Source organism: Semicossyphus pulcher, unplaced genomic scaffold (genome assembly GCF_022749685.1).
Source record: "Semicossyphus pulcher isolate SPU_LCO1_2020_fin unplaced genomic scaffold, fSemPul1.0.p SCAF_22, whole genome shotgun sequence".
Lineage (NCBI taxonomy): Eukaryota > Metazoa > Chordata > Actinopteri > Labriformes > Labridae > Semicossyphus > Semicossyphus pulcher.
Window position 1 is genome coordinate 17848136 of NW_027211696.1, and position 12743 is coordinate 17860878.

General features: G+C 43.0%; 1 protein-coding gene across 1 annotated transcript; it reads right to left on the minus strand.

Moving 5' to 3' along the window:
* Nucleotides 1-1202: 1202 nt before the first annotated feature.
* Nucleotides 1203-5802, minus strand: LOC138602033 (zinc finger protein 703-like). Its single transcript, XM_069673397.1, has 2 exons — nt 5247-5802; nt 1203-4240 (listed from the first exon to the last, which is right to left on the minus strand). The coding sequence occupies exons 1-2, from the start codon at nt 5478-5480 to the stop codon at nt 2717-2719; spliced, it is 1758 nt and encodes a 585-aa protein (XP_069529498.1). The 5' UTR covers nt 5481-5802; the 3' UTR covers nt 1203-2716.
* Between the last annotated feature and the right edge of the window lie 6941 nt (nt 5803-12743).

Consider the following 12743-nt stretch of genomic DNA (forward strand, 5'->3'; position numbering starts at 1 on the left):
AAGCGTGTGATTGACATCATTATTACACTTATGAAACCAATCAGTGACCCCTCGTGGCCTCTGGATGGGGACATTGTCACCCTGAAGAGATAGTTTGTAGAAGTTTGTTGCTCAGAACAACTTTGTATTGATTTGCACCGACTCTCCACCCTCGAGGCAGACATTGGACTCAAACCATGCCAGCAAAAGGGCTGCCCAGAGTATAACAGAGCTCCCAAATCCACCGTCAGAAGTTTTCACATGTTGTTTGGTTTGTTCGATTTCACCCAACAGCGTAAATGGTAAAGTGGAGAGAAAAGCAAGCCAAGATAGAGATGGGGACGATTTTGGAGATCACCCTTAGTCTTGTGATTGGTTGTATGTGTTTAAAGAAGCAGATATAATGGTGTAAAAAGAGACCTTTTAAGCCCAAAGGTAGAGCTTTGTTGAATGTCAGATGTTGCAGAGAACAGATATCAGAGGCATTTGTTATTTAGAGGTTTTGTTCTCAAGCTAACGACGTGTAGTTTCTGTCAGTGGCGCAAAAAGTGGGTATGCACTATATGCGGCGCATAGGGGCGCTGCGCTAGAGGGGGCGCCAAAGCAATGGTGGGAAAATTATTTCGAGTGGGCATTTCCTGTATTTAACAGCTGTTCGTGCATGTGTAAATGATAAGATCAATAACAGAGGCACGTCACTGATTAGGCGCCCGTCCGCTCCTTCACCTTGGGAGTGATACACTTGAGTTTAAATGTCTTCACTCAGATTTAACACGACAGTGCTGTTGTGATGTATCTGATAAGTCTGATCAGATGCAGTGTCCAATCAGTAACTGATCACCTGCTGTAATATGTAACTTAAACTTAAAGTCTGTAATAAAAGTGGCCTGTAATGTGTCTGCATGCCCCTCAGAAAGTAGGTAGTTGCTTCCCTGGTTTCTGTACCAAGTAATCAAGTAATATGTCTGAATCAAGAAGTATACCAGCTTGTGATTGGAGTATTTCCATCACGGTAAAGTTCTCTTCACACCGGTTTCAATGAGAAGTGGACAAATTAAAAGCAACAGACTCCCCTTAGATAATCAAAATCATGTTTACAGCGGAAACATAGCACTCAAAAAAGTTAGTTGCTGATAATGTACTCGGATCGAGGCGTCGTGAGGAGAAACTGACGACGTCAAAGGAGAAAAGAAATGAAGACAACAGAAAAATACATCTTCAGTTTGATTTATTTAACAAAATATGACCTCCCCTTTAACGTGACACCACCACAGGGTGTTCCAATTTACATATAAAATATCACATCTCAGTTTTCATCGCTGTTGAAATAAAAAATTCCAAAAAGCCAAAGAGTTCAGAGAGAGAGAGACGTGATTTCAACATTCATTCTTGAAAGAAGAGTTAAGACACGACACATTCAGCATCTGTCATCCGGCTTCCCACATGTCAGCTGAGCGGATTGTAAAATGAGAATAGATTTATATGGTAAACAGGAAAAGCCAGATTCCCAGTGAAAAATAAATACAACTTCTCAGTAGGAATATACTAAAACATAAGGAACCAAAACAAATCATCACAAACCATGGGGCTGAATAAACAGTTAGGTGTGTCAAGCTTACATGCATCTCTTGCAGGGAGAAAGCGACTGTGGCCGGACTTACATCGGTCCACGGCAGTAGCTTATTGCCGTCCCCACAGCTCTACATTTTCCTGCACTGGATCATCATCATTTGCAGCGAACACCCTGAACATCCAGGTGCTATTACTCAGCGTCCAACCGTCAATTTGCCGAGCCCACAGGGCGGCAGGAGTCACCGAAGGGCCAGTCATGTCTGTTGCAAAAGTATCCCAGCAATGTGCAGACATGCGAGAGTCCTATGATCTTTAGGAGGAGCCTGTTCAGAAACACCACTTCTCAAATATAATGTGTAAAGAAAGGGTGAAGATGCACTCAAGTCAAAATCCAGGACTTGCACTTTCATCCTAGTTCCACTTGAATCCAGTCTCAAGTCAAGAGGAGGCGGCAACTTGCCACAATTAAGTTCAAGCTTAAAGGAAAGGTTTGACATTTTGGAAAATATGCTTATCGGCCTTTTCCGCAAAAAGTAAGATGGAATGGTACGACAGTTAGCCTAGCTTGGCACAAAGACTTGAAACAGGGGGATACTGCTAGCCTGGCTCTGAGAAACAGAAAAACCTTAGACCTGCATTTTTTCCAATGGCCAGCAGGGGGCGATACCACTAGTTGTAAAGAGAAGTCACCAAGACCTACCAAGATGGCAACAGCCAAAACTCAAGGCTTCAAAAGGTTCACAAACCAATGGGCGACAGCATGCCTTATCTATAGTCGGTGGTAACAATGACACTATCGGGAGTATTTGTGCTGAAATATTTTTTGGCCGGGATTCTTGTTGTCTTCTTAAAATAACAAAGTCGTAACAAACAATCTGCACTTGTATGTATTTCACAAAAAAGGCATATTGTGTAAATAAAAAGCTTCAGAGGTTCCGGCAGGTAGATTTAGCTACTTTTGTATCAATCCAGGCTAGCTGTTTCCCCTTGTTGCTAGTGTTTGTGCTAAGCTAAGCTAACTGGCTGCTGGTTTAACTTTTTATATTTAAGAGAAAGATATAAGAGTGTGGTATCAATCTTCTCGCCTGTCTCTGCTGAGGAAAGCTTACAAGTTCATTTCACAAAATATCAAACCAGTCCTTTAAACATGTCAGTAAATAGTGCATCACTGGTAGCCCAGAGCAGATGCAGATCCAAGTCTTTGACTGTAGAGGGCATAGTGCGGGTAATACGGGCCTGTGGTGGGCAGAGAGTGCAGGGAGAGTGAGGAAGGTCCGGGGGGCAGATGGACTTTACTGTAAGGGTGATAGCGAGCTAATCCCAGGCTTGGAGGAGGCCTAAGAGAGAGGGAGCCGGGCATGGAGCCCGGACTGCTCTGGTGTGGGAGGTGAAGGTGGCAGGAGGCAGGTCCAGAGGAGGAAACAGCGAGCAGCTTGCTGTCCATCCCCACAGGCAGGGCCGTGTGTGTGCGGAGGTGAGCCAGGAGCTCGTCTGACGTGGTGAAGCGTTTGTCGCATGGCCCCGCGGCTGAGACCCAGTTACAGGCGTGGGGAAGGGGATCGTTTGGGAGCATAAAGCCGTACGTGTAGAGGGGGTGTGAGAGGGAGGAGGACACGCTGGAGCTTTGGTGGAGGGAGTGGAGCGGATGGGAAGGATAAACCAATGGGAAGTTTGATTTGAGGGAGGAGGAGGGGTCGTGGATGCAGGAGTTGCAGTTGCTTCCTCCCAGATGGGACACACTTGGATAGCTTAGACAGTAGGGGTCCCTGCATAAACCCTGCATGAAGGAGGGAGGGGAGGCACCTGTGAGAGGGCTGGAGCTAGGGTGCTTTCCCGGGACTCCCATGCTTCCCACGCCGAGGCTGGATTTTGTCGGATCAAGCCCAGGAACAAACTGAGACGGGTATCCTGCGTACGCCCCCACTACAGATCCGTGGTAGCCCATGTTAGAGGAGGGCAGAGAGAAGAGAGGCGTGCTCGTCTTGTAAGGAGAAATGGGAGTAATGCGTCCAGGGCCGAGGTTAGGCTGGGAAGAATCTGCTTTACCTCCGTCATGGTTGGAGCCACCGTCAGAGCTGCCGTTACTGCAGTTTGTGCTGGCTCGAGTGTGGCTGGAGTTTGCATCATGCGGGCTGTCTGAGTTCCTCTTGCTTACATCACCATCCTTTTTCAGATGATTATTATTGCTGCTCGTGCTCGTAGGACTGCCTTGCTCATGTGCAGAGTCTCCATTTTGAGTCTGGGAGTGTGAAATCTGCTGTCCACCTGGAGACTGGCTCTGTTTGTGGGGCTCAGAGTGTCCCGGCGGAGTGCTGCTGCCGGCTCTAGAGCTGGGTGAAGCAGCGTGGGGCGGATAGGACTGCTGGCCTGTAGTTGAATTTCCATTAGTGCTGGAATTAACATTATTGCTTGGCACCCTAAACCCGACTTTATCGCTGTTGGAGCTGCTGCTGCTGGTTACTCCGTCTCTGCGAGAGTCTCCGCTGCCTTTGTTGTAAGGCTTGAAGCTACATTTATCATCCAGGGAGGGGCGGCGCTCGCCATGCTTCAGGCTGGATGAGCGACTGCCGGCCTCCTTGTCCCCTTGGCCGCTAGAGGAGCCCAGCTTGGAGGAGGATGGAGGGTCTGGTTTACCGATCTGAGAGCAGGTCTGAGCCAGCAGGGCCAGTGGACTCTTCTTGGCATCCAGCTGCAAGAAAATAGAGATTCTGATTAGCTTTGTGAGTATTCTCTATACTGTATTCTGCCCAGAGACATTTTTGGCAAAAAGTCCCTGACAACATGAACCAATAGGATGAGGTCATCTGTAGGCCTGTTAAGTGTAGATATAATACGAGCTGCCCATAACTTTTAGTTTATTAAGCTATTAATATGATATATTTTCTATGAAAATAATCCAAAATGCCCACATTTTGTTCCCTGAATTAAAAGGATAGTCTGCAAATGGCTGTTTTTTTTTAGCTCAAATGATTGATTGCAGAATTGTCCAGATGAATCCACAGCAAAACAACGGTTTCAATCATTTTCTAAGCAAAAGAAAACATTAAAAATCGCAAAAAAAATCTTTGCTTCCAGCTTCTAAAACAAGAGGATTTCAACAATATAGTCAGTCAGTGGGAATGTAGAGTTTTGGTTAAACAAAGGAGACATTTGACAACATCCCCGTAGGCTCTGTGCTGTCGAAGTGAGGGGTAATTATTCTACATTTCATAACGTAAAAAAAATATTATTATGACTGTAATGTCTAACAAACTGTAGACAACCAATAAAGTCGAGTTAAAACATCTAACACAAGTTAACAATTAATAGATTTTCGTAAAAGTGTTCATTTCTCGTAAAATGACTATTCGATTATTTGACCGTTAACATCTCCAGATCGAATTTAAACACATAACTAAGTTGTCCCTTTCGTTCGTTTCCGTTGTCGTCTTAACGACACACCAGAACCTACCATGTAATTTAGTGTGATAATAACACAGTGAGGAAGAGAGTATGCCCTATATATCCTTAAAGTGACGGTCAATAAAGTATAATACTTTTATAATTAGGAATTTAAAGATTTATCTCTGCTGTCACACCGGATGACAGTGCGATAAATTTAGAGCTATCTTTACATTTCCACCGCACTGCTGTGAAATCAGAAACACTACATTGCAAATTAATAAAGAGCAGTATATTTAAAAGTCAATAAATACCTCGATGCTGACTGGTGCGGACGTCAAAGGCTGTAAATATTCCGGGTGTAGCAAGTGTCCAGTGTGCGCAGTCAACATCTTGATCACTCGGATAGGAAGCCGCTTTGCCTGCCGGAGAGGGTCCAGAGGGGTCAACAACGAGACCACGGCACCGGGACGAGACTTTGTACCGTTGCTGGTCTCACTGAGCTCGATCCGCGTACTTTGTCGATCCGCAGCGGGGAGATATTTCATTGGAGAGAGGGCGCTGCGCTCTGAGGACGTGCGTTACTGTTAGTCCGAAATGTTTCGCAGGTGGTGTTTAAATGTAATCCATGCAGACATGAATCATGTCCCCCAGAAAAAACACAGCTGGACGTCCTGAAATGTCCCGAAGGACGGAGAAGCCTCTCAGTCCGTGTGAAGCATCTTCATTCTCACACACGACTCCTACTCCAGTTTTAAACACAAAAAGTCCAACAGTGTGAGATTCAGCGCGCAAAATGGACTCAGTCTCCTCTTTTAAAGGCAAGAAAGACCAGATTGTACTTTGTAGATCCCAAGTATGAGAGGAGGAAACGTCCCAGTGCGTGTCTTCGCTCCGGACTTCAGCAGCTCACTGATCACAACAGGCAGACTTCAAAGTGTCCGCTGGGTGGCCGCATGGGTAATGAGGTGGGCGGGGAGGAGGAGCAAGAAGGCGGGGCATCCTCCAAGAGACACGCCCTCCTCTACTTTGATATATTTAGAGGTGGAGGAAGTATTAAGAGAAAAAGCAGGTATACCACAGTGTAGAAGTAATACATTTACGTAGAGTTAAAGCACAAAAGGGCTTGCATCAAACTAAACTTCAAAGTACCAAAAGAACGGCTCATTTAAGATGGGATAAGAAAAGTTATATTAACTTTATTGATCCCCTATTGGGTGAAATTCACCTATTACAACAGCTCAAATAGTCAGAGGAAAGGAAAAGGGGTAATTAGTGATACATAGATACAAAAATGATATTAATGCTAATAATAAATCATCCATTATGTACACCTGGATGCACAGAAAACAGCACGGTTCATTTTAACACAAACATGGTGTGTAGCATTTTGCTGTTATTAATATATCGTGGGTGAAAATTGCACATTATAAAAAAGCAGAAATAACAGCACAAACATGTCAGATTCATTTTATCATTGAATTAAAGTTATTGATGCATTAACAAAAAATAGCAACAGTTCATTACGACCAATATTTAAGTCTGTAGTGAGATGGTGACCTCGGTTAAGACTTACAGGAGGACAGGAGGAAGTCAAGGGAATCGGTATCAACAATAAAGTTTGTTTTTTTGGTGATGGTAGAGGCCGTTGGATGGGTTTAACCAACACAAGACTATCACGCAGGAGACGGGGATTCAACTACCAAAAGTCGCCATTGACTATTCTTAAGATACACAAGTGTTGTCGCTTACATGGCTTAAATAATGTAACCAAGGTGGTACATTTAAGTATCATAACATGCGTACTTAGTTTAATCCAAACTATGACCTTTTTTTCTAAACTTAACCGAGTTGTTTTTATGACTAAACCAAACCAAATGTCGACCTTTTCCTGAGGTTAACCACGTGTCCCACTTGTTTGTCCAGCGCTGCTTTGTGTTGCTATGACGACGTGTTGCCCGCCGTTGGTTGGAGTGCATATTTCTGAAAACACTTGTGTGCGTCACAATATTGGAACGGGAGAAACAACATGCATAGCTGTATGTGTTGGAGGATTATTACGCCTCTGTTAGGTTCCGTCTTCTATGTAGAACACACGGAGGCGTTACGGTGAGCCGGCATCAGAGGTAGTAACGGAGGCAGGGCGGAACAGCGCTGTGTGTGTGCTATTTGTTTACACCTCACGCACATTTTGCCTCGGGAACGCCGGAACGCTATTGGGGCGGCTGTGGCTCAGTGGTAGAGTCGGTCGTCTTTCAATCGGAAGGTCGGAGGTCTGATCCCCAGCTCCCTCAGGCTACATGTCGAAGTGTCCTTGGGCAAGTTGCTCCCGGTGGCATAGCCAACGGGTATGAATGTGATATCTGATTGACAGTTGGGCACTTTACGTAGCAGCCTCTGCCATCAGTGTGTGAATGGGTGAATGTGATATGTAGTGTAAAAGCAGCTTTGAGTGGTCCGCGCTGAGGCGGAACCGCAGAATAAAACAGGCTGAGTTGAAGCCCCAGTGGCAGATAAATGAGTCTGATGTTAACCGTGAAGTGCTCAAAAATAATCTCTTTAATCTAATTTTACACAAAACAGTCCAAAACATTTCCAAGAAATTTATCAATGTGCATCTTTTATTTATAAACTCTTAAAATTATTTAGCCTAAAATTGTCAACAGTTTTATCTGCGAGCCAAATCGTTCCATTGTACAGTCTGGTACTTTGTTGATAAGCGGGTGCACAAACAGAAAGCATAACATTTGTGGGTATTTTGCCCTCAAAATTGTAAACCATGATAAAAAGAAGAAGTCTAACCACACACAGTTTTTGCCTTCAGGATCAGAAAATAATCATGAGCACTGAATCATAAGGTTCAATCTGGACACTGCTGTTTTATGAGGACAGACGCATAAAGTTTGACATATGACCAGGCAGTTACTCAACTCAAAGGTTGGTCTAAAATGAAACCACACAATCATGAAAATGTGGAAAACTGAACCATACTCAGAATGATGGATTGAATCGTATAATTTCCAGCTCATGAAACAAAGATCTAAGACATGAGGAGGAACTTTCCCCAAAGAGGAGTCCCCTGACATCTCCACAGAGAGGGATACTATGAGTGTGCTGGGATGCGGTGCATGAACCCCTTATTAAAAACTAAAAATGCACTTTTGTGAACGTAATAGCCCAGAGAACAAAGTCAGCGAGCAGTGGAGACACGATCGCGAGTCAACAAGCAGATAAGTAGACGCAGGGCAAATACTCATCAGGGGTTTTTCAAGTCCACATGATTGTTTTCATAGAGAACAAAGAGAAATGCCCCTCGAGCAGCAAACAGCTCTGACGGTTTGATATGCAAATAAATCAAATCGAGCATTTATTTATAGATTCAGTGTGACTTTCATAGGAAATAATCATCTTCTCAAATATCCATCGCAAACAAAACCATAAATAATTTCAACTTCTTATGGTACAGAACTGCTTCATCATAAAAGTAATCCAGTGTTAAGTTTTCTGTACATTCATGGGCACTTAGCAAATATATATCTGCTAATTCTGCATACTTTTAATGGTGCGAACTGGGCAACACGTACTCAGTCACAGGCTTAAAAAACAGGGCACAAGCTGTAGCCCAAAGTTAGCTGACTACTTTAGCATTGCTTCCTGCTTACATCCTCCAAAGCCCCCAAAAAGAAGGGAACTAAAAGTTAGAGCATAATCCATCCATCCATTATCTATACCGCTTCAGGGTCGCGGGGGGCTGGAGCCTGTCCCAGCTGTCATTGGGCGAAGGGCGGGAGAACACCCTGGACTGGTCGCCAGTTAATCACAGGGCTGACACACAGAGACAGACAACCTTTCGCACTCACACCTATGGGCAATTTAGAGTCACCAGTTAACCTTTCAAGCATGTCTTTGGACTGTGGGAGGAAGCCGGAGACCCCGGAGGGAACCCACGCATGCACGAGGAGAACATGCAAACTCTGCACAGAAAGGCCCACCTTGCCCGAACCAGTGACCTTCTAGCTGTGAGGCAACAGCGCTAACCACTGCACTGCAGCCCTAGAGCATGATCATCCCCCACAATTGAAAAGGGAGAGTCAAAAGCGTTTCATTAATATATTCCTCATGGCATCTGATTTTAAAAATTGTCTTGTGTATGTCAAGTTTAAGCGATTTAAGCATGTTGGGGAAGTTATATAGTATGATTGTAATTGCATTTCTCTAGCTAGTAACTTATGTTGTTTTGGTTCAATTTATTTTTGCACAGATAATGTTTTCATCTTTTTTCAGCCCGCTCTTCCACTGACTTGATCACGAAAGAACTCGTGGATTCTTTTTTAAATGTTGTCTCAGACTATAAATAACAAGAGCAAGGCTCCTAACTATGCTAGCACAGATATGTGAGGCTGTTTTGTAGGTGTAGTTGTGTTTGTTGACGACATGCACACAATAAAAATAACATGTTTACTTTAGCAGGTATATGGTTTACCGTGCTAATGATCTTAAACTGTTTTTAAACACAAAGCAGGTTCGGACATTGTCTTGACTTGCCCTTTCACACATGCAGTTCCTCCAGGTAATGTCTGGGCAAGTTCAGGACTGCAAAGCGTTTGTAGAAGGGGCTTTAGTCTGGGGTATTAGCGTGCTAAAGTTTGCCTATGAGCATCAAACACAAACTGCAACCGAGGCTGATGGGAATGCCATCAGATTTGCAGGTATTAGGTCATTAACTCAAGTATTGGAAAAATGTGAATTCTGACGTGATGGTGGCGTGAGATGAAACGTTAGGATCACCAAAGTAATTTTAATTCATCCTGAGGGGAACAGGAATGTTTCTACCAAAGTTCATGGCAATGCATCCAATAGTTGTGAAGACATTCAGTCAAAACTTAAAGGAACAGTTGCTAAAGTCATATGGTCTGCAGAAAAGGAATGTCTGTACCAAATACTGTACCAATCCATCTGATAGATGTAGAGATATTTCACTAGATAGTTAAACATCTGTAGCTGCTGGTGAAGCTAAAGAGGATGGGATTCATCCTCTGGGGACCTTCAATGTGTGTGCCAAATAGTGTACCAATCCATCAGATAGATGTTAAGATATTTCAATGGATAATTGAACATTTTGACCTGCTAATGGCGATTGAGAAAATTTGGAGGATAACAAAAGTAAGTGGGATTCATCCTACGGGGATCATGAATATCTGCACCAAATTCTGGGACAATCAATCTGATAGATGTCGAGATATTTTACTTGATAACTGAACATTTTAGCTGCTGCTGGTGCTAAAGGAAATGTCAGAGGATAAGAAAAGTAAGTGGAATCCATCCTCTGAGGAGCATGAATATCTGCACCCAATCTAATGATAGTCCATAGGTCAGTTGTTGTTGTCTGGGCCATTTCAGTGTTGCACCCTTGCGGCGTTGTTTGCTGAATTTTCTACACGTTTCAGGACATCAAACCGCATGTTTTATCATTTCTTTCTCTATAATGCTTCTATACATTTAGGTCTTAGTATTGGTTAGCATCTCCTTTAACATTGGTGTTAAATTAACCCTTTAAATAGGCTGTGTATTTCAAACGGCTAGCATTCTGGTAGCACTCAGTTTAAGTCAGCAGAACATTGGGCACGTTCATGGAGATCACTGTGTTCTTTTACATTATGTAAGTCACAGAACAAGTGGTACAAAGATCCTTATGTAGTTGACATGTGCACAAACAGGACAGGTCGCATATTTTCTGTTTCCTTAATTCTAACCCTTTAAAGTTCACTCACCTGTTAGCAAGGTGACCCACATTGTGTCGTGTGAATAGTGTCACTATTAAGACAGTTTGGCAACTTGTCAAATATGTCAACGTTTCTTATCAGCTGTTTGACTTTCACTGAGATGTGATGTAATTCTGAGAGTATTGTTTTAGACGTACACCCTCTCTTTTAACCACCTTTTTACTTTAGGTACCTTTAAATTTGACACATCATTCGTCTTTAAGCTTTTGCTTTTAGTGTATTTGAGCACACACTCGAAAAATCAGTAGAGCAACTGAACATGTCGCTGGAGCCTATTTTCCTTTATTAATTAATGCCTTTTTTACCGAGGAAGAAAACTGTGATAAAGACGGATCACCTCCATATTAATGGTTCTATAAATCTGGAATGTTAATAACTTTATTGCATTACCGCCTGCTGACTGACTTTGCAATGAGCTAATTTTGTTAACCTAATTATACAATGAATTGGTTAAAGTACTTAAAAATTACGGCTGACAAGAACTATTAGCTGCAGCCCAAAATAGTCTCTGTCTGAGGGGCTTTGATTCTCTGAATCCTTTGCGGCCTCAATTGAGTGCGAAATCATTCCTAATCCGTCATAACCTGTGGGCATATGGCTGCATAATGTGAATTAGCTGACGGATATTTGTTCATATCTTGCAGGGTCTTTCTTAATCTTCAAAAGCCATGGTTCAAATGTAAATATAAAGAACTGGTAATAAATTGATACTTATGTAAGAGCAGTTTATTTTGAAAAGCCTCTTTCTTTACAATCCTCACAGGCCTCGTTAACGATCTGCGATCGGCCCGAGGTGACTGTTTAAAAAAAAACAAACAGCATTTGGCTAAAGTAACTGTCGCCTTGACCTCGTGCCCTAAACAGACGAACAGCTACTCTCAGCCATCCATCAATGTCCCGTTTGTGATAAGAAGCAGAGAGTGGGAGCACCGGCTCATCAGGAAACAAGGTCACAGTCTGCAGGGCTATAGTGGAGGGAGCATTAAAGGGGGAAACAGACACAGCAGGAGCAGCGGGTTGCCTTATAAATGTGTTTGCACAGTACACTCATTGTTAGTGTGTGACTACAAATCTGCAAAATTTAAAATACATTAAATTAATCATACATCTGCCTCTGTAGATTATATACACCATGGCAGACGTGTAAGATCAAAGCATGTTTTATTTTCTTATTTGTGCAAAATTAATTGTCCGAGAAATTAGACACTGACGTCCGGATAGTCCGAAAGAAAAATAGGACGCAGAGTTTTAAAAAGTCATCGCAACTGATGCAGCACAACCAGAGACATCGTCTTTTTTATCATGCACATTCTACATCTTTGGTAACACCCAAAGCAGACATTACCCACAATGCAACACCAGCAGTTCAGTTGCAGATTCCACTGTGTTTTAAACTAGTGGCAGCTGATGTAAACTCGAGCAGCTAGCCTCGAGCAGTAATGAGAAACAGGCTGGTACACTCGCTTCTTTCTAACTCCAAACCGTTCAACGTGAGTCCTCCAAACGTTAACCCTTGTGACGCTTACTCGTGTGACATCACCTGAGGTAATTTATCAGGTTTTACATGACTTCCTTTGGGGACATAAATAAGTTCTCTCCAACACTTGAACAATATTCACTCTCCTTTTAGCTCTGTTTTGTTCTCCACCATCTCCAATGGAATATACATCTGTCTCTTTGGCCGCTAATTGCTCCACTATGTTCACCAGCTAGGCGTTCAGTAGGTTTATGAGACCTTTTTGGCTCTACCAACAGTATATTTGTGTCAGGAAGACCAAAACAACAAGCAGAAATGTGCTTAAACTCTTCGTAGAGGTGGGTGAACTGCAGTTGTCCATTTTTAATATAAAAGCATTCATTAAAGCAGCTGCAACTTTTACAGTAGTTGTTGTTTTGTCTTGTCTTCTGCTCCTGTACAACTAACTGCAAACACAGGTTTTTCCTGGGTTTTTGGTTTGGAAATTCCCATCAAAAAGGGACACAGCATGCAGGTGTGATTCTCTTCAGGACGAAGAGAATAAGCAGAAG